At 39.6% G+C, this 23643-nt stretch overlaps 1 protein-coding gene and 1 pseudogene across 2 annotated transcripts; both read right to left on the bottom strand.

Annotated features, from left to right (window-relative positions):
- Positions 1–6260: 6260 nt before the first annotated feature.
- MSMO1 (methylsterol monooxygenase 1) lies at positions 6261–22391 on the bottom strand. Of its 2 annotated transcripts, XM_045290494.1 has the most exons (7): positions 22323–22370; positions 18930–19018; positions 13117–13402; positions 11713–11861; positions 10265–10391; positions 9439–9593; positions 6261–7257 (listed from the first exon to the last, which is right to left on the bottom strand). In XM_045290494.1, the coding sequence occupies exons 3-7, from the start codon at positions 13369–13371 to the stop codon at positions 7062–7064; spliced, it is 882 nt and encodes a 293-aa protein (XP_045146429.1). In that variant the 5' UTR covers positions 13372–13402; positions 18930–19018; positions 22323–22370; the 3' UTR covers positions 6261–7061. The 2 variants fall into 2 exon arrangements, with proteins under 2 accessions (XP_045146429.1, XP_004717438.1); XM_004717381.2 differs by lacking the exon at positions 18930–19018 and having other exon boundaries at positions 22323–22391.
- Positions 15850–16307, bottom strand: LOC101647400 (annotated as a pseudogene).
- Positions 22392–23643: the final 1252 nt, after the last annotated feature.

Here is a 23643-nt window from a genome sequence, read left to right as displayed (position 1 = left end):
CTTGATACCTGGTCCCTTCAACAGCTCGTGGTCACGCATGTTGTGCTTCATCCATGTGGGCTTTGTTGCTTCTGAGCTAGTTGACCGCTTGTTTATCTTCAAGCATTTAAGATCCCAGATGCTATATCTTTTGATAGCCGGGCACCATTAGCTCTCTTCATATTTACTTCTGCACATTTCTCTTCAGTGATTGTGTCAGTAAAGCGGGCACCCAATGATGTAATTTTCAGTTCTTTGATGTCTGATAATTGATCCCTTCTACACCTCATGGTCAGACAGGCTGGTGTGCTTCTTCCATGTAGGCTTTGATGCTTCTCAGCTAGATGGCTGCTTGCTTGTCTTCAAGTTTTTAAGACCCCAGACGTTATATCTTTTGGTAGCTGGACACCCTCAGCTTTCTTCACATTTGCTATTCACCCGCTTTGTCTTTAGCGGTTGTGCCGGGAAGGTGAGCATCATAGAATGCCAATTTAATATAAGAAAGTATTCTTGAATTGAGTAGTTGAGTGGAGGCCCAATGTCCTTCTGCTATCTTAATACTAAACCTATAAATGTATGCACATAGATCTAGTTCCCCATCCTCATATATAAATATATTTACATACGTACATGCCTTTATTTAGACCTCTATAAATGCCCTTTGCCTCCTAAGAGAGCAGTTTTTATGATCAGGTATTCTATTTTTTTTTTTAAACAGGGTTTGGAATGTTTATTCAGTTGTTCAAGGCTTTGCGGTGGTTTTTTTTAATAAATCATTTTATTGGGGGCTCTTATAGCTCATAACAATCCATATATCAATTGTATCAAGCAAATTTGTACATGTTGTCATCATCATTTATAAAACATTTTCTTTCTGCTTGAGCTCTTACTATCAGCTCCCTTTTTCCCTTCCTCCCCCACCCTCGCACCCTTGATAAATTATTATAGTTTTCTTATCTTACACCATCCGCTGTCTCCCTTCACCCACATTCCTGTTGTTCATCCCCCACGGATGGTTGTGGTAGGGTTATACATTGATCTCTTTCCCCCACATTCAATCTGTATGTTGAGCAAATCATCAGAGAAACTGGCTTATATGAAGAATGTGGCATCAGGATTGGAGAAAGGCTTATTGACAACCTGCTATATGCAAATAACACAACCTTGCTCGCCAAAAGTGAAAACTTGAAGTACTTGCTGATGAAAGATTTCAGCCTTCAGTATGTATTACAACTCAATGAAAAAAAAAACAAAATCTTCACATCATTAAATGTAGAAAAGAAGTTGTCAAGGAGTTTGTCTTGCTTGGACCTACAACCAATGTTTATGGAAGCAGAGAAACAGCTTTCGAGATATCAAATGATGCATTTCATTGAGTAAATCTTTCGCACAATATTTCTCTCTTTAGAGTGTTGTAAGCAAGATTACTTCGATGAAGGTGCGCTCAACCCAAGCCATTGTATTTTCAATTGCCTCATATGCATGTGAAAGTTGGACATTGAATAAGGAAGATCTAAGAAAAATTTTGAAGTGTGGTGCTGGAGAATATTTAAAGTACCATGGACTACCAAAAGAACAAACTAACCTTGGAAGATGTACAGCAAGATCCTCCTTGGAGGATAAAATGGTGAGATTTCATTTCATATACTTTGAGAATGTCAGGAGTCCAGGCCCTTGGAGAAGAACATCATGTATGCTGAAGTGGAGAGCAGCAAAAAAGAAGGCCCTCAAGGAGATGGACTGACACAGTGGCTGCTACAATGGACTCAAACACAAGAACAATTGCGAGGATGGCACAGGACTGGGCAATGTTTCATACTGCTGTACACAAGGTCACTACGAGTCAGAACCAATGGCATCTAACAACAAAAATTGGCAGTGGGAATGAGATTCTTTGTAAGTCTCACAGATCAATTTTGTCCAAAGGCCTAAGTGTCTTTAGTTAGGATATGTAAATAACATACTAGTTAATTGTCGTACCTCCAAGCATAGTCTTTTAATTATGGAATTAACTGTAAGCTTTGAAACTATTTAATACAATACAAATAAATAATTTAAAGAAGAATCTTTACTGTTTTCTAGAATAAGAATCACATATATTTTGTATGCCAGTTTTTAATAGTTTTCTTACTTCTCAATTGTCAGGTGCAAAGAGATAAACTGGTCAGGCGCCTAATTTAGGTTAGCTTTACATGGAAAAAGTATAGCCAGTAAATTTTATTATCTTTCCGATATTTAACAGAGTGTTACTGAATTCTAGGTGACCACTGGTACAGAGACATCCTTTTCAAAGAGCCCACTTCCTAAAATTGAAAATAAACCAAGGAAAACATTTGAGAAGTATTAACTGAGATTTTTCTAGATGACATGGGTCTCCCAGAGTAGTGAAGAGACTGATATTTCAAAATAGATAGCTAAAACAACCAGTCCTGTTATTTTGAATAACTTATAATTTCTCCCATGCTATTCAGAACAGCATACAGAGCACACAGATTAAAAGAGAACATGCATTGAAAGTCTGCAATAGGATTCAGGGTACAGTAAGTGCTCAGTGATAACTAGTTTGAGAAGAGTGCATGCGAATGTACCAAGTTGTTAGAAAATGTTGAGCACCATTTCCAACAGGTGACACTCTTAACCTAAATGCTAATAAACAAAAAACACCACTGCCATTGAGTCAATTATAATTCATAGTGACTATATGTATGGTTTCTGAGACCATAAACATTTTCAGAAGCTTAGCTCGGGTTAACTTTAAATGTCAAAGTGCCCGTCACCAGTAAATCCTATTATAACCTTGCCTGTATTTAACAGATAGTGCTACTGCATTCTAGGTGACCCCTGGCTCAGCTTTATCTTTCTCCCAAATGGGCTTGAATAGCTGACCTCACAGTTAGCAGTCTTAAGCTACAAGCCCACCAAGACTCTGTGAGTGCTAAATACCATTGGCAAATGCTGTAACTAACTTCAACTTATAGTGACCCCCGGTATTAAAGTAGAACTGTGCACTATAGGGTTTTCACAAAGTGATAGTTTTGGAAGAAGACTGGTAGGTCTTTCTTCTGAGAATTCTGATTGGACTTGAACATCAATCTTTCAATTACAAGCTCGTTAAGTTTGTACCACTCCAGATGTCCATATATCCGTGATCAAGTAATGAAAGGTAGAAGATAAAATAATTCCTTAAGATATTCCACAACTAAATAGCATTTTAAGTGTACCCCATAATTTGAGAATAGCATACACATACATATACAGTTATGAGAGGAAAATATTTAATATGCAAAATGTTAAAACTTTCTGAACTCCTTATCTGAACCCATTGTGATATGTAGGTTTATTGTGCCAACCTGGCCAATAGACACGTGAGATTATTAATAAGGTTGAAGTTTAATTGAAGGGCAAAGAAATAAATGACTCAGTGAGCCTCGCCTTTCTGTCTCTTGCTCTCTGATTATCAGATCAGGGTGTGGCTGCCTTAGCTAGTTCTCTGCAACTTACGAGCTACACTACTTGTGGGACACCCAACCCGTGGACCGTGTTGCTATAGTTTGAGGTTCCATTGAGACCTGCTTCACCATACTGCTGGTGTGTGTACTTGAGCTGGGGACTATTAGACCCTGCCATCTGGCTGACTGTTGGTGACCTGCCCTGCTGTTTACTGGCTATGGCCAGACTACTTATATTGCTTTATGGAAGACTCAGCTGTCTGCTTCCTAGACTTGCACCCAACAGCGTTTGTGAGTCGAACTGAGCCCTCTGTACTGCTCTGTGGACTAATTAGCTGTTTGTGATATATATATATACATACATACATATATATACACATACATATATGTGTGTGTGTGTGTATATATATATATATATATATATAAATAAAATGATATATACTCAGGTAAGCCAACCCGAATATCAGCCAAGGCACCTAATTTTACCACAAAAACTGCATAAAAATGTGCTGAAAACTCAGCTCAACACGAATTTATATGATATATATAAAATCATTAAGTGTCCTGGTTTTGTTTCTCTAAAGAACCCTAACACAGCCATTCACTATAATTTCAAAAAAGAAAAACTATGAAAAATGGTTATTATAAAACCCTAATAATCACAAGCAACTGAGCACTTGGCTGTTCACCTAATGGTTGGAGTCCATCCAGAGATGCTTGCAACAAAGGCTTGACCATCTGCTTTCAAAAACCAGACACTGGACATTCAATGAAGCAGTTCTCTTATACCCAAGGTCACCACAACATTGGAATAAACTTTGAGACCATTTTTTTTAATAGAATGATGAATTCTTGACCTCTTGTGCCATCAAGTCTATTTTGACTCACAGGGACAACGAAACAAAAGTCTGGTTCGGTGGTGCCACCCTGACAAGTGTTGTCCCATTTTACAGCCACTGTGTCTACTCATCTCATTGAACATCTTCCTCTTTTTCATTGACTCTCTACTTGAGAAGAATCAGACCTAACAATGGTTAAGCTCAATTCTGTCATCTGTATAGAAAAACCTAAATTAAAAAAAATCATTTTATTAGGGGCTCATACAACTCTTATCACAGTCCATACTTACATCGTGTAAAACACATTTGTACATTCATTACTCTCATCATTCTCAAAACATTTGCTCTCCACTTAAGCCCCTAGCATCAGGTCCTCCCCACCCCCCCATGAACCCTTGATAATTTTTTATTTTGTCTATCTTGCCCTGTCCGACGTCTTCTTCACCCACTTTTCTGTTTTCCATCCCCCAGGGAGGAGGTCACATGTAGATCCTTATAATCGGTTCCCCCTTTCCAATCCACTCGCCCGCTATGCTCCCAGCATCGCCACTCACACCAGTGGTCCTGAAGGGATCATTCGCCCTGGATTCCCTGTGCTTCCAGTTCCCATCCGTTAACAGTGTACACCCTCTGGTCCAGCCAGACTTGCAAGGTAGAATTTGGATGATAATGGGGGGTGGAGGAAGCACTTAAGAACTAGAGGAAAGTTGTATGTTTCATCGTTGCTACATCGCACCCTGACTGGCTCTGCAAGGGGATCTCCAGTGGCCTACAAATGGGCTTTGGATCGCCACTCTGCACTCCTCCCATCATTCACTATGGTTAAGATTTTTTTGTTCTGATGATGCCTGATACCTGATCCCTTCGACACCTCGTGATCACACAGGCTGGTGGGCTTTGTTGCTTCTGAGCTAGATGGCCGCTTGTTTACCTTCTGGCCTTTAAGACCCCAGACGCTATATCTTTTGATAGCTGGGCACCGTCAGCTTTCTTCACATTTGCTTATTCACCACTTTGTCTTCAGCGGTTGTGTCGGGAAGGTGAGCGTCATAGAATGCCAATTTAATACAACAAAATATTCTTGCATTGAGGGAGTACTTGAGTAGAGGCCCAATGTCCTTCTGCTACCTTAATACTTATCCTATAAATATATACATAGATCTATTTTCCTATCCTCATATATATATATTTACATATCTTTATCTAGATCTCTATAAATTCCCTTTTCCTCCCATCTCTTTCCTTTATTTCCCTTGACTTTCCTCCGGTCCCACTACCATGCTCAGTCCCCACCAGGGTTTCAGCAGTTCCTCTTTGTTACATTACCCTTGATTATGCCCTACCAGGCCTCCCACACCCACCTCAACACCAATTTGGATCACTTGTTGTTCCCTTGTACCTGGGCTTATCAACACCACTTCCTTTTGCCCCCACCTACCCATCTCCCATGTGCCCCCGGAACTGTTGGTCCCATTGTTTTCTTCTCCAGATTGTCCATCCAGCCTATCTTATTTAGACAGACCTGCGGAGATAATAACATGCACAAAAACAAAACAGAGCAAAACCAAGCAACAACATACAACAAAATAACAACAAACCAGTGATAAACAAACAAACAAAAACAAGAAAGAAAAGCTTGTAGTTAGTTCAAGGATCATTTGTTGGCCTTTAGGAGTGTTTTCCAGTCCAGTCTGTTGGGGTACCATGCCCTAGCCCCGAAGTCCACCTTCAGCATTCCCTGAGGACATCGCCGCTCCATTCTCTAGCTGTTCTGTTGTCCCCACTTAGTAAAACCTGAATTTTTCTATGGAAAAAAAAGATTTCCATTTTATCAGGTCAACAGAATTTCCAATAAAAGGTAAGAAAATTTCATGTTGAAACTTCCAGGAAATGTTGAGCAAATGAAATACTTTAAAAGAAAATTCCTTCTTCCACATGTTCTTATATTAATCAAATGAAAGGTAACAGATGATGCTCAAAAACAGAAACCAGATGAGACAAAAATCACATTTATTTCAATAGCACAAAGTGAAAATACAGCAAGCCAATTGATATTTCAAAATACAGATTTAAGAATGAAAACTTGATACACACAAATGAAAGTGTAAGTAGCAGAAATAAAGCTCAATTAAAAAAAAAACACCTAGTACTCGAGAAGCTTTAGACTAAGTATCCCACTTACATTCATTCAGATAAGCTTCTATTTATAGATGGCAGTATCATACAGCGATCAAAGAGAACTCCTTCCAGAAAAGGAGAAGCCCCATCAACTGGGTACTTCTTGACAGGAGTCGAAGTCCTAAGGGTGGCTGTTCTTGGAGATTCAGCAGCTTTGGCCACTCATCAGGTTCAACTCATGATATTTATTTAGATTTTTTTAGGCAAATTCTAGAGTGTCTAAAATTCAATATAAGCTCAACACCATAATTCATAACTTTCTGAAATAGGCACTACACATTTTAAAGATTAAATACCAATTTCAACTTCAGATCTATGGCATTTGGGGGGGGGGATGATAAATTAATACTTCTTTCAGTATCTAAAACTTTTTTGTAAGGTTAGCAAAATGGCATTTAAAATCTCCCATCAGAAAGAGGACTTAAATATATATTTATTTATTTGTACATAAACAAGACTTGTATGTGGAGTGGAAACAGTTGCCATAAGGAAGATAATTAAAAGTTGTTAAGGTTCTTTTTTATCTGGTAGCAGCCACAACACATGCTTGTTTAAGAAGCAATTGGTAGCTACTACTAACAATTTCAGTTCAAAAAATGTGTGCCATCAAGAGGGTTTACTCAGCCTTTTTCTTCAATTTCTTCATCCTTCCCATGTAGGCATTATACTGAGAGTCTGTTCCACAAAGTTTATCCCACCATGTAAAAGTTGAAGCATAGTTTCCATTGAAGTTCATGTGGTGAAAATCATGATGCCGTGAACCACAGTAGAAAGGGATGAAATTTAAAGGGTTGAGAGGAATATCATACCCACTGAAATAAAAATGGTAAAGATTATTAAGGAAATGTATACATCTCAAATAAGTGACACTGCCGCTGATAATTTATATGCCAACTAATCCAAATTGCTTTCTTACTTTGCCTGAGTTACTTAATTTTATTTACCAGAGACAAAAAGTCATAGAAAACATCAAGTAGTCTGGAAAACATATTAAGGAAGAAAATAAGTAGAAAAGACCTATGGCTACCGTATACTTCAAGGATGAAAGACAAGAAATCTTTAGCTGTAAATTTTCAAGAATTGTGAAAGTTAGATACTAAATAAGGCAGACAGAAGAACTGATGCATTTGAATTGTGATCCTGGAGAATATTCAAAGCATCATGGATTGCTAACAGGACAAACAAATCTGTTTTGGAAGAAGAAAGGCCAGAGCGCTCCTTTGGGGCAAGGATAAGACTAAGTCTCACATGCTTTGGACATATTGTCAGATCAGTTCCTGGAGAAGGGCATCATGTTTGGTAAAGTAGAGGGGCAGCTAAAGAGGGAGGCCTTCAAGATGGATTGACACAGTGGCTGCAACAATGGACTCCCGAATAGGAACCATTTTAAGGACGGTGCAGGGTAGTGCAGTGTTTCTTTCTGTTGTACATAGGGTTGGTTGCTATGGGTTATAACTGACTAGATGGCACCTAACAACAAAAACATAAAAATGCTAACAGTATACAAAGGTCAGCAGTTCAAAACCACCAGCCAATTCCACAGAGGCTTTCTACTCCTGCAAAGATTTGCAGGCTGCAAGACTCACAAAGGTAGTCCCACCCTACCCTTTAGGGCTGCTATGAGTCAACAATGACTTGAGGGCAGTGGAAGTGATGTCCCAGGGGGATGACTGATGATGTTCCCTAACATAAAATGACTATGATGTCTCTAAATTAATACTTCTCTTGGTACTTGGTATGCAGCTATTGATCTGGCTAATGCCTTCTTCTCAATACCAGTCTCGAAGGACCACCAGAAACAGTTTGCCTTCACCTGGCAGGGGCAACAATATACTTTTACAACTCTCCCCCAGGGGTACATCAACTCTTCTGCCCTGTGCCATAATTTAGTGCGAAGGGATCTTGATCGCCTATCTATTCCACAAAATGTCACTCTGAACCAAACATATATAAGCCATATATAGATGAATGGACTTTGGGCTTACACTTAATTCTAGCCCCAAACTAAGAACAATTAGTTCTTATGACATGGCACTGCTTCACTGCTCATCCTCACAAAGAGAACACTGAAGATATGGGTGTGACAGCAAAGTGTGAAGAAACTAGATCCTGTCCAGAGATCAGAAAGAATAGCACCTGGGGTCTTATAGTTGAGGGATGTGAATAGCCCTGTTATCAGACAGCATTGTAAAGTCGATTACGGAAGATGTAGTTAGGTCAAAATGTATGATCACATTTGATCTCCCTTTTGACCCATTTTAAAGTTGTTTCAATTTCAAATAAAAACACGTGGATTAAGCCCCTTATGAATCCCCTCTGACTATGGACCAGGGATGTGGACTAGCCTTGCTATCATGCAGAATACATCGGAAAGTGGATTGCTGCAGATGGAGTTAGGTTAAAATTTAGAACTCTACCATTTGATTTTCCTTATGACCCATTTAAATTTGTTCTTGATTTTATTATTTTCTGGTTTCTTTTCAATTTAGGCTTTTATCTGTTTTACTTGAATATTCCTGTTTTGGTTTTTTAAAAATGTTTTCCTTTATATGAAATCCAGGAGAGGCAAATCTAGAGATAGTAACTGGATTAATGGTCTCTTGGGCATATGGTGGAAAGGGAGGTTGTGTGGAGATGGGGAGCTAATTACAATGAGCACAAGAATGAAGAAAATGTTCTCAAACTGATGTGGTGATGACTGCAACACTCTTCTTGATGTGGTTAAAATACTGATTTTATGATATGTGGATTATGCTAACAAAACTGTTGGAAACAATGAAAATAAATAAAGAGCCAGGAACAAAACAGTTACAGCATAGAATAGGTAAAAGCCCTTTTGCATTATAAAAATATTACTTGAGTTTTTATCCAATGATTAGTCAATTACAAAAAAAGATTAACAAATTAACTTCTATTAGTTCACGGATAATCTTGTAACAATGAAAAACAAAGATATTTTACGATACTTCATCAGATTAGAAACCACAACTCACCTATGGACATCAATAGTTTCTGTCAAACGAAAAGCCACCCATGCCCAAAGGAAAAAAACATGATCACATAAAAGCAGGATTCCAATAAAAAATCCAGCTCCAAGGATTAGGGTTTCTGCAGGATGTGCATATTCAGCCTCTATTCCAAATGGAGCCTACAACAAATCGATAAAAATTCCTTAATATAGTCTGTATCACTGGTACACATCACTTTACAAAATCATACTATTTCTTAGCAGTAATTTTAAATAAAATATAGCCTTTCATTGAACAATTGGCCTGAAGTGTAACTTTGATCTTTGCCTTTGAATTGACTCTATCAGGAAACGGATGCTTTAGCATCAGTATATCACGTAATCAGGATCAATGAAGAAAAGTGACATTGATTTGTCAAAGCCAAGTCAAAGCAGTTTAAAAAAAATCTAAAGTTTATTACTTTTGTGCAAGTCGGCAATGTGGTGAAAATGTTAAATATTAGTAGCTAACTGCCTTATAAGCTTAAACATTAAAGTGTTATTTTAAGTCATCTTTGACTCGGGCATCACTGAGGTTACTATCAAATGGGCAGGTGGGTTCAACTGTGTAAGAAGACTGCTGGACCACAAATGTAAGAAAGTTGAAATGTTTCATGTAATTTTTCATTTTTAACTTCTCAGTTTACAGTGAAATTTAGATTCTAAAGATAATCTGTAGAACTGACTGTATATGTGAGCTAAGTTCTTAGTATTCAAACCAAAGGGGAAGGACATAAAAACTTCATGGTCATACAATAAAAATGACATTTTGTGCTTAATTTAAAAAAGTTTTAAGCATAACTCTAACATACCTGAAATTCATGGTGAACTTTATGAATATATTTATATATTCTTTTGTGGTGTAAGAGTCTATGCATGAAATAGTGCCAAGTATCCTCAATCACAGCACAACAAAAGCATTTGAGCAAAAGCATATACCTTGAAGGTAAAAATATTATGAGTATGAAATAATATTTACATAAACAGCCTGCAATCTTATTCAAGATTATGGAATCATTATATGAAATGAAATACCCATCCATTGAATATATTGATCAACTAATTATCAAAACCACTAGAAACAAGATGGCTACATGTTATATCTTAAAGGGCGGAAATTAAACATTTTCATTTTTAATTCATTTTGACAAAAATTCACATGTGAAATCAGTTACACCAAACCATGAAGTTATAATGTAAAAACAAGGTATTTCAAAATGTTCATGGAAAATGGAATTAAAATATAATGAAAATTTCTACAATCATTTAAAATATACAAAAATCCAGAAATACTATTATATATTCAATATATATATACTGCTTGGAAAGATATATATTTATCTAATTGTATCTCTATACTTTGGTAGTATCAGGTTCAGAGTTGAATACAATTATTTGAACATTTGTACTAAGATTATATTTGTTTATAGGGGCAGCACTTTGTACACTTGACAAATTATTCTCTTATTTCTTTCATTCATTTTACACTTGAAATGTAGTTAATATCTTCCTTAGTATTTTTAATACTAGTTTTCTTATGTTCAATAGAAGCATGTGTATTTTCATATAGTGGAAAGGATTCTATAGAAACTTCTGATGCTAAAAACACATTCCAATAAAATGTTATACTAGAATAAAAGATATAAAAATTGGTATATTTTAAGTTTTTGTTGTATTTTACCTATGTATATTTTATTTACTTCCAAAGTTTAGATTTTAAAAAAGGTAAAAGGTAAACAGTATATATATATTTTAATTGTCCTTGGTATAAACCATTAAAAAAGCGATCCTGCTAAACAAAAGGTTGGTCATTCAAGTCTGCCTAAAAGCACACTGGAAAGAAGGCCTGGCAATCTATTTCTGACGATTCAGCCACTAAAAGCACCATTTTACTCTGACGTACACAGGGCTGCCCTAAGTTCGGATAAGTAGCTCTGGTGCCATAGTAGGTTACACACTAGGCAGCTAACCCCAAGATCAGGAGTTTGAAACCACCAGCAGCTCTGAGGGAGAAAGATGAGGCTTTCTGCTTCCATGAAAATATACAACCTTGGAAGCCAAAGGGGCATTTCTAGCCTGTCCTATTGAAGTATTAATCAGAAAAGATTTGACAGCAGTGAATTTTAGATGAGTCAAGTTAACCTGACTGCTTATTGGTTTAATGTCATTATAACTAGTTATTGCAGTAATCAATTGTTTCAGATTATATTTAACTGGGTAATAAACTATGAGTATGAAAATCAAATTTTTATTTTCATACCATTTTGGTATTCGTTCCCAATCATAAGGAATACTGAAGAACTCTGTGAAATAGTAGGTTCCACAAATCAGAGGCAGCTGGATACAAAAGTGATTAAAGAGAAGCCCTTTAAAACATTTCCACTGGCTTTCCAACGACACAGACTTATCCTGTGGAGAAAAAGCATGAAACTTAATGTTAACGTCTGTGAGCACTACTTTTGTTCCAAAACATTCTATGTTCTAACTCCCAGGCATCACAACAACTCTCATCTCTCTTCTATATTCTTGGCAACTATCATCACTACTTAATTTAAGATGATGAAAATTAACATACAAACCCAAGCATAAAGATTTGCAAACAAACCAGGAAGTACTAAAAAACAAATAACTCCAATTTTTGCAATCCCCAAATCATTCACATTTACTGTAAATGTCAGAAAAGAAAGCATGTGTTATGGTATGATTATAGTTGGGCCCTCCCTCACTATTTTTTTGGAAGGAGCGTTGCCCACACTAATATTAGAAGCTATCATAAGTAAAACACACTTCTAGTCATTTAATAGCATTCATCGCAGAAAGGGCATTTTTATTCATATCCTGTGACTGGATTATAAACTCTTTAGCTGGAAGAAAATGGTTCCCAAAGGTGGGAAAGCCATTGCCTATGGATGATGAAGGCCGAGATCTGGGTCCAAATGAGAAAAGTGAGAATCAATGTCGTGAGTTGCTCATGAAACCTTCCCTGAATACTGATTTGTTTTGCACGTCATACATTGTATGTTCTCAGAATCAAACACCTAAAACAAGCATCAAGACCTTATTTGGGATGAGACAAATGCAGCACAAGTACTCACAATACATTTAGGAGGAAAACGCGACTTCAAAAAGCCATAGCCACGGTTTTCTTATCAACAGTTTTGTCAGGACAGTAAGGAATGCAAAGTGGCCCTATTAATACCCACAGATCCCCATTCTTTGCCTTCTAGGTAGGTTAAAAATTAAAATTTATGAATCCAAGATAAAAAATGTGTCCACTCTACACTCAATTTTTGAGATACTATCAACGGTGTTAAAAGTGTGCTGTTCAATGATCTGAATTACAGTCCAGTAGCTAGCTAGAAGGGTAAAATACACCCTGGGTTTCAAAGACTTAATAGGAAAACAATCATTAAATATTTGTTTTGTTTTATAATTTTTAATCATCTATTGAAATACTTTACAACTGCCGCATTAAATAACATTTATTACAATGAATTTTACCTCATTTTTTAAAACTTTATGTATACTATTCAAAAATTTTAAATTATGTATGTGGCTCACATTATATACTGGACAGCCCTGACCTAGAGTCTCTCAAAACAAAGTTTTATTCATTTTAAACATACTGAACAATAATATTCCATCTCTAGTTCATTATACTCACCTTTTGAATTTTGTACTTCTTCATGTAAGGTATAAATTGAAACAAAAACCCAGGCAAAGAGAGGGAGAAATACAAAGCCTCATGGACTATAAGAGAACCCCATGTTGCAATCTGAAACTTTGTGTAATTGTTCAACATATAGTTCCAAGCATTCATAAATCGTTCTTGCAGAGGATTCTCGGGTAAAAGGGAGTCCACATACTCTACAGCCAGCGATGCGGAACTAAAGATGCCGACACTCTCATTTGCTGCCATTTTCTAAATCTTTGCAGACAGCTTTAAGAGTCTGTGAAAACAAATGAGTAGATAAGCTTTTAAAAATAAAATTCCAAGAATTAAAAGAAGAGCAGCTTCTGATAATTTTTTAAAACAGCAGCAATTACTTACCAAGTTCTTAGTTTTCAAATGTGAGCAAAACAAAACAAAACAAATTCTAGATGTTTTAACCCTCTATTTCTAGATATTGATTCAAAAGGCACATATGACTTTTAAAAGCATTATCTAAAAGAACAACAGTGGATAAAAAATTTCAAATTATTTTTAAAGATACTTTTAAGTGTGCTCTCCATGGTAAAACTTCCCATTTCAATGAACAGTAATTGGGATTTTTTTCAATGTCAATTACAGGCAAATGAATCTATGAAGGAAAAGCCTGGCACCCTTGACTACAGAAGAATTGAATATTCATTCCTGGGAGTAAAAAGAACCATAATCAAAATCAAAGATCATATGGCAAGCTGGAAAAATATGCCAAAGAACTTATGACAAAAGGCGACAAAGTATGTTTTAGAGATAAAAGGATGGAAAACTCAACCCTCCAAAATGACAGAACCTTCACGGAAAAACAAGGAGAAACTCAAATTTTATTCAAATGAGCTGCAACCTAAACCAGGCCTCTTTTAAAAAAACAAACAAAAACCCTTAGCTGTTGTAGGTGTCATCCAGTCAGTTCCGACTCATTCAACCCAATGCACCACAGAATGGAGCCACCAGTCCACCCTGCAGCACCCTCACCATTGTTCTTCTATTCAATAGATTTCCAGTAATTGACAATGTTACGATACTAGCCATCAGGTTTTCAGTGGCTAATTCCTTTGAAGTGGACAGCTTATTATCTCCACTGAAACCTCTTGTTGGCATTTGAAATACCAGTGACATAGCCTTGAGCATTACAACACAGGAGCCACCACAGTAGGGCAAAATGTCAAACGATAGCAAGGGCAACCTGAGTAGCAAACCTTTAACCATGCCCAGCACCCAGCATTGTTGGTCAGGGTATAAATTCTATAACATTGCAGGGAGGGGTGGGGGGTGGGAAGGGGTAATATTCAGTGAGAAATAAATAACCCTTTGAGCCAGTAATTTTGTGACTAAGTGTAGAAAGAGGTGTGCTAAAACTGTAGAAATATTATTCAAAATTGCATGAAGGGAAATAAAACAAAAGATTAAAAAGCAAGCTTGTCAATAAGTGAAGAGTTAAATTAGGGCAGGTCTTCCCATAAACAATGTTTTGCAAGAATGAGGAAATGCATGTACAACATATAAAGATGTATTAGACAACTTCTGACTCAGCGGGCAGGGTTTGGCACCTCATCAGACCAGATTGGAAAACACTCATAAGGGTCAGCAGACAGACCTAGAACTATGTACCAGTGTTTTAGTTGCCTTTTCTTTCATTCTATGTCTATCTACAAAAGATGGGCAGGACACACACAATCCTGAGAAAACAATGGGACTGGTGGTCCCAGTGGGGCATGGGAGCAGAGGGGGCAGGGAGAAGGAGCAGGGAGCCAACAAACTCAAGGACAAAAGAGCAAGAGATCTAAAACTGATGGCAAGGAGAGCGTATAATACTTAGTGGGGTTTAATCAATTGCTATGTATCTGAGAGGAATTACTGAAAGCTGAACGGAGGGTGAGCATGATAGTGGGACAGGAGGAAGGTGAAATGAAATAGAGGAAAGAAGTAGGAGACAAAAGCTATTTATAGAGGTATAGCTATAGGCATGTATATATATAAATATATTAATTTATAATGAAAGGGATAGAAGTCAATGTACATATACTTACATGTTAAATATTAAGATAGCAGATGTACTTTGGGCCTCTACTCAAGGCCTCCCTAAACACAACTTTGTTCTAATAACCCAGCATTCTTTTTTTTTTTTGGGGGGGGGGGTTAAATTATTATTTTTTAAATTGGAAAACAAATATACAACTTGGAATGGATTTGAGGCAAAGCAGATTTTCTTTAAGTGGCTAAACAGTTTAAAAAGCAAGTAACAATAAAAGAAAATGTTTCTGGTACAGGACCAGCAGCACAAAAAAACATAGTGTCCAAGTACCTGGATCATACACCGGTTTTGCAAAGCACAAATTTAAGTATATGTAGTTGACTGTCCACAGTCCACACGGAGTTACAACTCCACACTTCAACAACCACATGCTGACGGTTCCTAAAGACAACTACTGAAAAAAAGGACTAACCAGTTTGACCAACTCCATCTTAGATGTTCAGAAGGGCTTAGCTATATCCAGAGTACGCTACATGCAACATGTTACTTGATTAGTTTTCTAAAATAAGGTTTCAGGACAATGACAGTAAGATAAGGGAAGAGAACATGGATGCATGAAGTCCTAATTACTATATATGCATATTATTTTGACAGTTGGGCAAAACCTTTTACAGATAAGTTACAAAGAAAAGGCAAATAGACAATTTTGTACAAGAAGTTTAACACATACTGTACAATGTCTTCACTTGTACAAACTCTTCATAGTTTACTTGATCATCACCATCATTATCTGCTTCCCTGATCATTTCATCAACCTCTTCATCTGTTACCTCTCTCCACGGTTTGCCGTCACGTGACGAAGTTCTGCTGCGTTAATATACAGCATTGCCATCCTTACCAAGCACATGGAATGCTTCTCTCATTTCCTCTTCACTGTCTCTGTCCTTCATTTTTCTTGCCTTCATTGTCAGGAATTCCGGGAAGTCAATTGTGCCATTACCATCAACATCTACTTCATGAATCACGTCTTATAATTCTGCTTCTGTGGGATTCTGCCCAAGAGACTTCATTACGGTCTCAATTCCTTTGTTATTATAGTTCTGTCACCATCCTTGTCAAAGAGGGAAAAAGCTTCCTTGAACTCTGCAATCTGCGCTTCAGTCAGTAGGTCAGCCATGCTGTAAGCGCTACTGCTCGTGGAGATGTGTTCACACAACCACCCAGCTTGCTAGCTCCACTCATATGCAACCTGGTATTGTTTGACACGCCCCTTCCCGACATGATCGCAGAAGACAAAATGGGGGCATAAATGTTGTGAAGAAAGAGGATATATGCCCGGCTATTAAAAGATACAGCATCTGGGGTCTTAAAGCCTTGAAATTAAACAAGCAGCCGTCTAGAAGAGAAGCAAATAAGCCCACATGGAAGAAGCACACCAGCCTGTGTGATCATGAGGTGTGACAGAATCAGATATCAGGTCAAAAGATCCAAAACCCAACTGTAGACAATTGGACACCCCCCCACAAAAGGATTACAAGAAAGTGATGCTTCAACTAGGGTGCAGTATAGCACCGAGAAAACACTCATCATTCCTCTAATTCCTGAATGCTTCCTCCCTCCCACTATAATGACCCAGTTTTACCGTTCAAATCTGACTAGAGTAGAGCACAACACATTGGCACAGATAAGAGCTCTCAAAACATGGAAATCAGGACAGATAAAACCCTCAGGAACTGTAGTGGGAGCAGTGATATCATTAGGGTAGGAGGAGAGTGGGGGGTGGGGCAAGGGGGGAGAAAGGGGAAACCTATCACAAGGTTGGATATCCCCACCCCGGAGATGATTAACAGAAATATGGGTGAAGGGAGACAAGCTATAGCATCTGGAGTCTTAAAGGCTTGAAGATAAACAAGTGGTCAACTATCTGAGAAGCAACAAAGCCCACATGGAAGCAGCACCCCAACCTGTGCGATCATGAGGTGTCGATGGGATCAAGTATCAGGTATCAAAGACCCAGAATAAAAAATCGTTTTTTATCAATGTGAATGAGGGGGATGGTAGAGTGGAGACCCAAAGCCCATCTGTAGACAATTGGACATCCTCCCACAAAAGGGTCAAAAGAGACCAGACAGTCAGGATGCATTATAGCACTGACGAAGCATACAACTTTCCTCTAGTTCTTTAATGCTTCCTCCCCACCACTATTATGACCCCAATTCTACCTTACGAACCCAGCTGAACCAGAGCATGTACACTGGTACAGATTAAGAGCTCAAAACACAGTGAATCCAGGACAGATTAAAACCCCTCAGCATCACTAATGAGAGTAGTGATTCCAGGAGGGGAAGGGGAAGGTGGGGGGAGAAAGGGAGAACGGATCACAATAATCAACATATAACCCTCTCCCAGGGGGACGAATAACAGAAAAGTGAATGAAGGGAGACAGAGGTTGGTGTAAGACATGAAAAAAAAATTTTTTTTAAATTATCATGAGGGAGGAAGGAAGGAGTGGGGAAGGAAGGGAATGAGTCAAAACCAAGGACTCAAGTAGAAAGAAAATGTTTTGAAAATGATGATGATGGCAACATATGTACAAATGTGCTTCGCACAAATAAAATGATTTAAAAAACAAAAGAAGTACCTATTATAAAAAAAAAAGATATGAAATAATAATAGTAATACATAATTGATCAAGGATTAACAAGTGTGGGAGAGGGAGGGGAAAAATATAAGAGTTGTAATCACAGAAACTTACAGGGGCAGTTTACCCTGTCCTATTGGGGTCAAGAGTAGGAATCAACTCAATAGTGAGCTTAGAGTATCACTTAAAAAAAAATTTTTTTTTAAACTGGCCATGTTTTAGTGACAGTAAACTGAACACTCACCAAATTAAAAAAAGAAAAGCATAAAGAAGATATTTCTAAAAATGTTTACTCCTGTATTTATGGATTATGGTAGACTAATCCTTAAGAAAAGAGAAAAAAAGATTTCAGTAGAATTATTATAAGGTGACCAGATTTTAACACTGGTAAAGCGGGACAAAAGCTGGACACCGCTGATAAAACTCACATCCTGGTGAAATAGCCACATGGCAGCCGAAAACCGTATACCCTAGCTTGTCGTGCATTCTTTCCAAAAATAGGGACTTTTAAAAACGCCGAGGGACGCAGGAAAAATTGTTAAAAATCAGGACTGTCCTGCCAAAAGCGGGATGTCTGGTCACCTTAAATTATTAGCACTTAAAATGCATCTTTATCCTCTAACTTACCCCTCAGCCTCTTCTTGAGAGAGGATAACGGGAAGCTTGGCTACCTTCTTCAGGTCTCTGGATTGACTTTGGATCCTTATTCTTTTGTCTTACTTATTCTAAGGTGACTTACCACAGAGGTGATAGTTTTACATCATGTGCCTCAAATGATTTCTTTGCTCATGTATCTCTCCTCTACAACTGACCAGTTTTTCCATGTCCCGAGCTTACCTCATCAAGATACTGCTCATCACTCATCCTTTCTCATTATTGTCTTTCCCTACACATGTCTGTCCCGTGTGTCCTTTCTTAAGAAAAGTTTCCCTAACCTCTATTCTCTCCCACAATCACCACCCTATTTCTTTCTTTGAATCAACCCGTGTCTTAATCAAAGGAGAAAGCCACTACCTGCTTAATTCCCAGCCATGTGCAATGTGTATCTGCACTCTCTCCAAGGTATCGTCCCTGAGCTCCTAAATTACAAACAAAAAACAAAAAAACTGCTCCAATAAGTGCTTTTATGACCTTTTACCAAATCTAGCAATCACTTACCAATCGTGTGATAATGAACGAGTTGTTACTTTTCTGAGCTGCAGTTTTATCATCCGTAAATGCACATCATAATAACTCTTCCAATGATTCTAAATAAAGCGTGGAAAGTACCTAACATTAGACCAGGCACATATTATCGACAAGATGTTAACAATTATTGGGCACTATGTGCTAGGAACAAGGAGGAGGAAGCCTTGGTGGCATAGTGGTTTATGCACTGGACCGCTAACCACAAGGTCAGCAGTTCAAAATCACCAGCCACTCCATGGAAGAAATATGAGGCTCTCTACTCCAGTAAAGAGTTATAGTCTGAGAAACCTAAAGGGTAGTTCTTTTCTGTTCCATAGGGTTGTTATTGGTCAGAACTGACGATGGCAATGAGAGTTTTTTGGTGAGGCATGCAAGGGATTGTATTACAAAAATATTACAAGCTAGCTAGAGATTAACATTAATCATCACAACTTCGTGAGCAAAGAGGTACTTTTATATTCTCAGTTTATAGATGTAAAACTATGTTGAAGCCAGACTAAGCAACCTACCCTAAGTCCTACACTTGACAAGTGAGTCATACTTCATGCTATACTATAATAATTAATATGAATAATAAAGCACACAAATTATTACAGTAAGTGGGTAACTTCATTTTGTTTTGAATTTTTTGTTAAAGCTACATGTTTTATGTAATGGAAGCCATTAAATGAAGTGAAAATAAAGATACTTTTGAGATAAGGATTTTGATACAACTAATGGAACACACCTAATATAACTCATTGTAAAAGCAAACAAAAACCCTCACAACTGGATCAATACACAACATCACTATTATCTGAGATTTCACTTTGCATGGACCTATAATCAACATACATGGCAGTAGCAGTCAAGGAAACAAACAATATATTGCATTGGGATGATTTGCTGCACAAGACTTCTTTAAAGTGTTTGAAGACTAAGATGTGCCTGAACCAAACCATGGTGTTTTCAATCACTTCACATGCATGTGAAAGTTGGGTAATGAGTAAGGAAACAGGAGAAGAACTGATGCATTTGAATGACAGTGCTGTTGAAGAATACTGCAAGCACCGTGGACTGACAAGTGAACAATCAAATATCCTGGAGGAGGGGATAGCCAGAACACACTAGGGAAGAGAAGATGGCAAGCCTCGATTTCATGTACTGGGCATGGGGAGGCCAGTTGAGAGACCAGTCCCTAGAGAAGGACATCTGACTCTGGGAAAGTAGTTATTGTTATGTTGTTAGGAGTTATTGAATAGGTTCCAACTCAAAGCAACCTTGTACAAAACAGTGCCTGATCCTGCACTATTCTCTTAACAATGGTTGGATTGATAAAGTAGAGGGTCACTTGAAAAAACAAAGACCTTCAACGAGATGGACTGACAAAGTGGCTACAACAATGACTAAAATATTTAAGTTGTGAAAATTGTGCAGGGCTGGGCAGTGTTTATAGCACATCGTGTCACTATGAGTCATGACGAAACCTATCCGATGACATTTCTACTGCTCACATTGATGGGATGAGACTTTCTTCGCTAGATTCATGGCGTTACACAGGCCCCCATGAGATGGCAACACATAGTAAGAGAGGCAGAAAATGTAGATGAGCATTCTATGCCTTCCAAGTTCTGAAAGGGTGATCTAGTGCTGCTCCAACAGAAATATTGTGGTAGGGAAGGCCAAGAAGCATCAACAGAAGTCCTCATTTCCAGCAACATTTTGTTGCTAATGTCATATATAAATTCTCTAAGACAACAGATTTTACAGTTCTCCAAACTTCCTTCTGAACCCTCACTTGAACTGCCTTTGACATCTATACTTCTACTAAGAGTCTCAAGATAATCTTTAATTTTACTAACTCTTCCAGCCTCTAGTAATTCCAAAAGAACTCGCACATATTAAGTATTTCCTAGCACACACCCCGCCAGCTGAGGATCAAATTAAACCATAGTTCTCTAATGTTGCTGTAACAGAAACACCACAAGAAAGGTGGCTTTTAAAAATAGAAATTTATTCTCTGAGTCAAGGTGGCTAGGATTCAGAGTGCAGGTGCTAAGGAAAGAAGAGCTTAAAAAAAAGAAAAAAGAAAAGACTAGCTTTCTCTCTGTAGGATGTGCAGGGGAAGGTCCTTACTCTTCTTTGCCCTGGGCAATCTTCCCCATGTTTGTTTCTTTGAAAACCTCTTTGTTCAATCTGTTTGGGAGAAGGGTTACAAATCCATTTGCGGGGACACAACTCAATGTGGAAGACAGGACAATAACTTCATATGTGTTCACTCTGATATATAGTAACTTTGTGATTACTAGTGCAGTTACTGGGCTAGCTGCTAGCCTCACCCTGGACTTCATGCCATCTGGTGAGATTACAAGTACCCACACCAAAATATGTAATAAAGCAATAAAGAGAATATTATGAGAACACGTCTCTGAGAACTGACACAATGGCAGTGGATTTTATTAGAACACAGAGGACCAAGAAATCCTAGTGGGTATTATCTAAATTGAGGCCAGAAGCACATGGGGAAGGCGACCAGATTAAAGAGAGGTAAAGCACCGTTTGAGGGAAGGTGGAAAGGCACAATTCGGGTAAATGCTTCAGGTCCAAAGACTCAACTAGGCGACAGGACTTAGCACTTTCTGATTCAGTATGTCTATTACATTTTTGAGAAGACTGGAGAAGTAGGATTAGAAAGTTTCCTATCTGTATATGCTCCCGCCCCTCCTTCGTTTGACTACCCTAGATTTTAACTACTTTTGTTTTAAAAAGCATGCTGATCTCTTTTCACCTCTATTTCAAAGCCTCTCCCCCAAACTCTAGATTCTGACTATCCAATAGTTAGTTCCCTGGCCAACTCCAATTACATAGTTCAGACTAGGCATGTTAATTTACGCTCAAACGTTCAACTGCGCCCGACTCCGGTTCAATACCGGTTTAATTAACCGGCAAGACTTGGCCTTCCACCCACGAAGGAAGCACCGCCGAGCGCCGTTCACCGCTAAGCCCAGGGGCTAGGGATTCCCTCCAGGGGACCGCCCCGGCCGCGTCCCGCTCCGGCCACTCGCAGCTTCGCGCGTCCGGCCGGCAGTGTCCCCCCGCCCGGCCCCTCCCCAGCCCGCAGAGGCCACCGGTGTAAAAGGTGCGTCGCGCTCACTCCCTGCTCTGGGAGCTTCCGAGAGACGGGCTCCCGCCCCGCAGCGTGAAGTCGGGGCGCCGGCGCGGCGGGCCCCCCGCAGTGTCTCAGCCCGTCCCTCTCCCACGCAAGCCCCCCGCTCCCGGGCGCCGCCCACACCCATCGCCCTCGGTGCCCACCCTCGCGCTGCGCGTCGCGCGGCGGTGCCCAGGCCCGCGGGCTTCCCTCTCCCGCTGCCCAAGCCACGGTACCTGGACTGCCGGCGACCCCTGCGGACTGCAGCCACCTGCGCGTGCCCGGCGCCGCGCCTCGAAACCCGACTCAAGCGGGGAGGTGGTGCCCAATGCCTAGGAGCCGGCCGCCCCAGTGGTTAGACGCCTTTCACCCCGCCCTCGCCTCGCTCTGATTGGTTTGCACGGTCGCAAGCCTGCGTGACTCGGGAGACGAAGTCTCCAGCCATTGGCTCCGCGGATGGAGTGAGCCTAGTGCGACCCGCTGGGGCGGACAGCCATTGGCAGCGCCCCGGGGAGTCAGGTGGGAACCGCGCGAGGAGGAGGGTCCCACTGACGCCCCGCGCCCGGTCGCCCTGGCAGCGGCGCCTCCGGGCCTTGCCGCGTGCGCTCCGTGTGTGGGATCTAGGTGTAAGGTAGCTTCCTTAGGGTGTGACTCCTTTACGATGCAGCTGCACCTCGCTAAAATCCAGGAGAAAACAGTCAAATAAAGGGTTCGTTGTTGCTGTTTCCTGTGTCTGCCGTGTTGACAGTCGTCGCCGCCCTCTTCTGATCATCTTGGGTTGACGTGAGCCCGAAGCCCACGGGTGCTGCCCTAGCCGCGGTGTCCTTGAATAAATCCCTGCGTATGAAACGGAGCCTTAGTGGCGCGCTGGTTACGCGTCCTACGGCCTGCAGTTCCAAACCACCGCCGCTCCGAAGGGGAAAGACGGGGCGTTCTACTACCTGCTCCCCACACGTGCAGTTCTACGAGTCTGAATGGGCACCTTGACTGGGCACCTTGACGTGAGTTTAGGTTTTGGAATATGAAAGAAAGAGCCGTTTGATGCAGATCAAACCCACCAGCCGCTCTGCAGAACAAACACAGGGCTGTCTGCTCCCTGATTGGACTTCTCAAGCAGCCTTCTACTCTGTCCTTTAGGGTCGCTATGAGTTGGGATCCACTCTGTGACCCTGGCATGGTTTGGGTGTGGTCGACCGAAGTTGGAGGATTACGAATGCAATTAAACCTCTCTGACAACCCAGCTCAGAGGCACTTGCTGTTGTTCCATTGGCCACACGAGGAAGCCAAAACCATGGGAGATTGTAAAATGATACCATTGCTAAAAGTAAGTGACACCTTAGAAGGCTGGACACCCCCAAATCTGATAGCAATAAGTCCTCCTTTGTAAACTAACTTCACTGATCCCTTAAGATTGTCTCTTCTACACCAAAGTTAAATGGCTTAGAGTTCACAAAAAATCTTCCACAATCTACTTGGTTTAGAAGTGACTGGGGGCTCAAAGGTTCGTGAGCAGCCATCTAAGGTGTGAATATTGATCACTTTTCTTTTTTTTTTTTT

The sequence above is a fragment of the Echinops telfairi genome, unplaced genomic scaffold, assembly GCF_000313985.2.
Source record: "Echinops telfairi isolate 266 unplaced genomic scaffold, ASM31398v2 ScPeMD7_39;HRSCAF=148, whole genome shotgun sequence".
Taxonomy (NCBI): Eukaryota; Metazoa; Chordata; class Mammalia; order Afrosoricida; family Tenrecidae; genus Echinops; species Echinops telfairi.
This window is presented reverse-complemented; position numbering and strand designations above follow the sequence as displayed.

Bases quoted from the DNA above. Each gene is read 5' to 3' on its own strand.
- MSMO1 (XM_004717381.2), bottom strand. From the start codon at position 13,371: ATGGCAGCAAATGAGAGTGTCGGCATCTTTAGTTCCGCATCGCTGGCT. The intron at 11,862-13,116 runs GTGAGTATAATG...TTTTCTCCACAG, and splicing joins AGAAGTACAAAATTCAAAAG to GATAAGTCTGTGTCGTTGGA. The intron at 9,594-10,264 runs GTATGTTAGAGT...GATTTGTTGTAG, and splicing joins AAGTTCACCATGAATTTCAG to GCTCCATTTGGAATAGAGGC.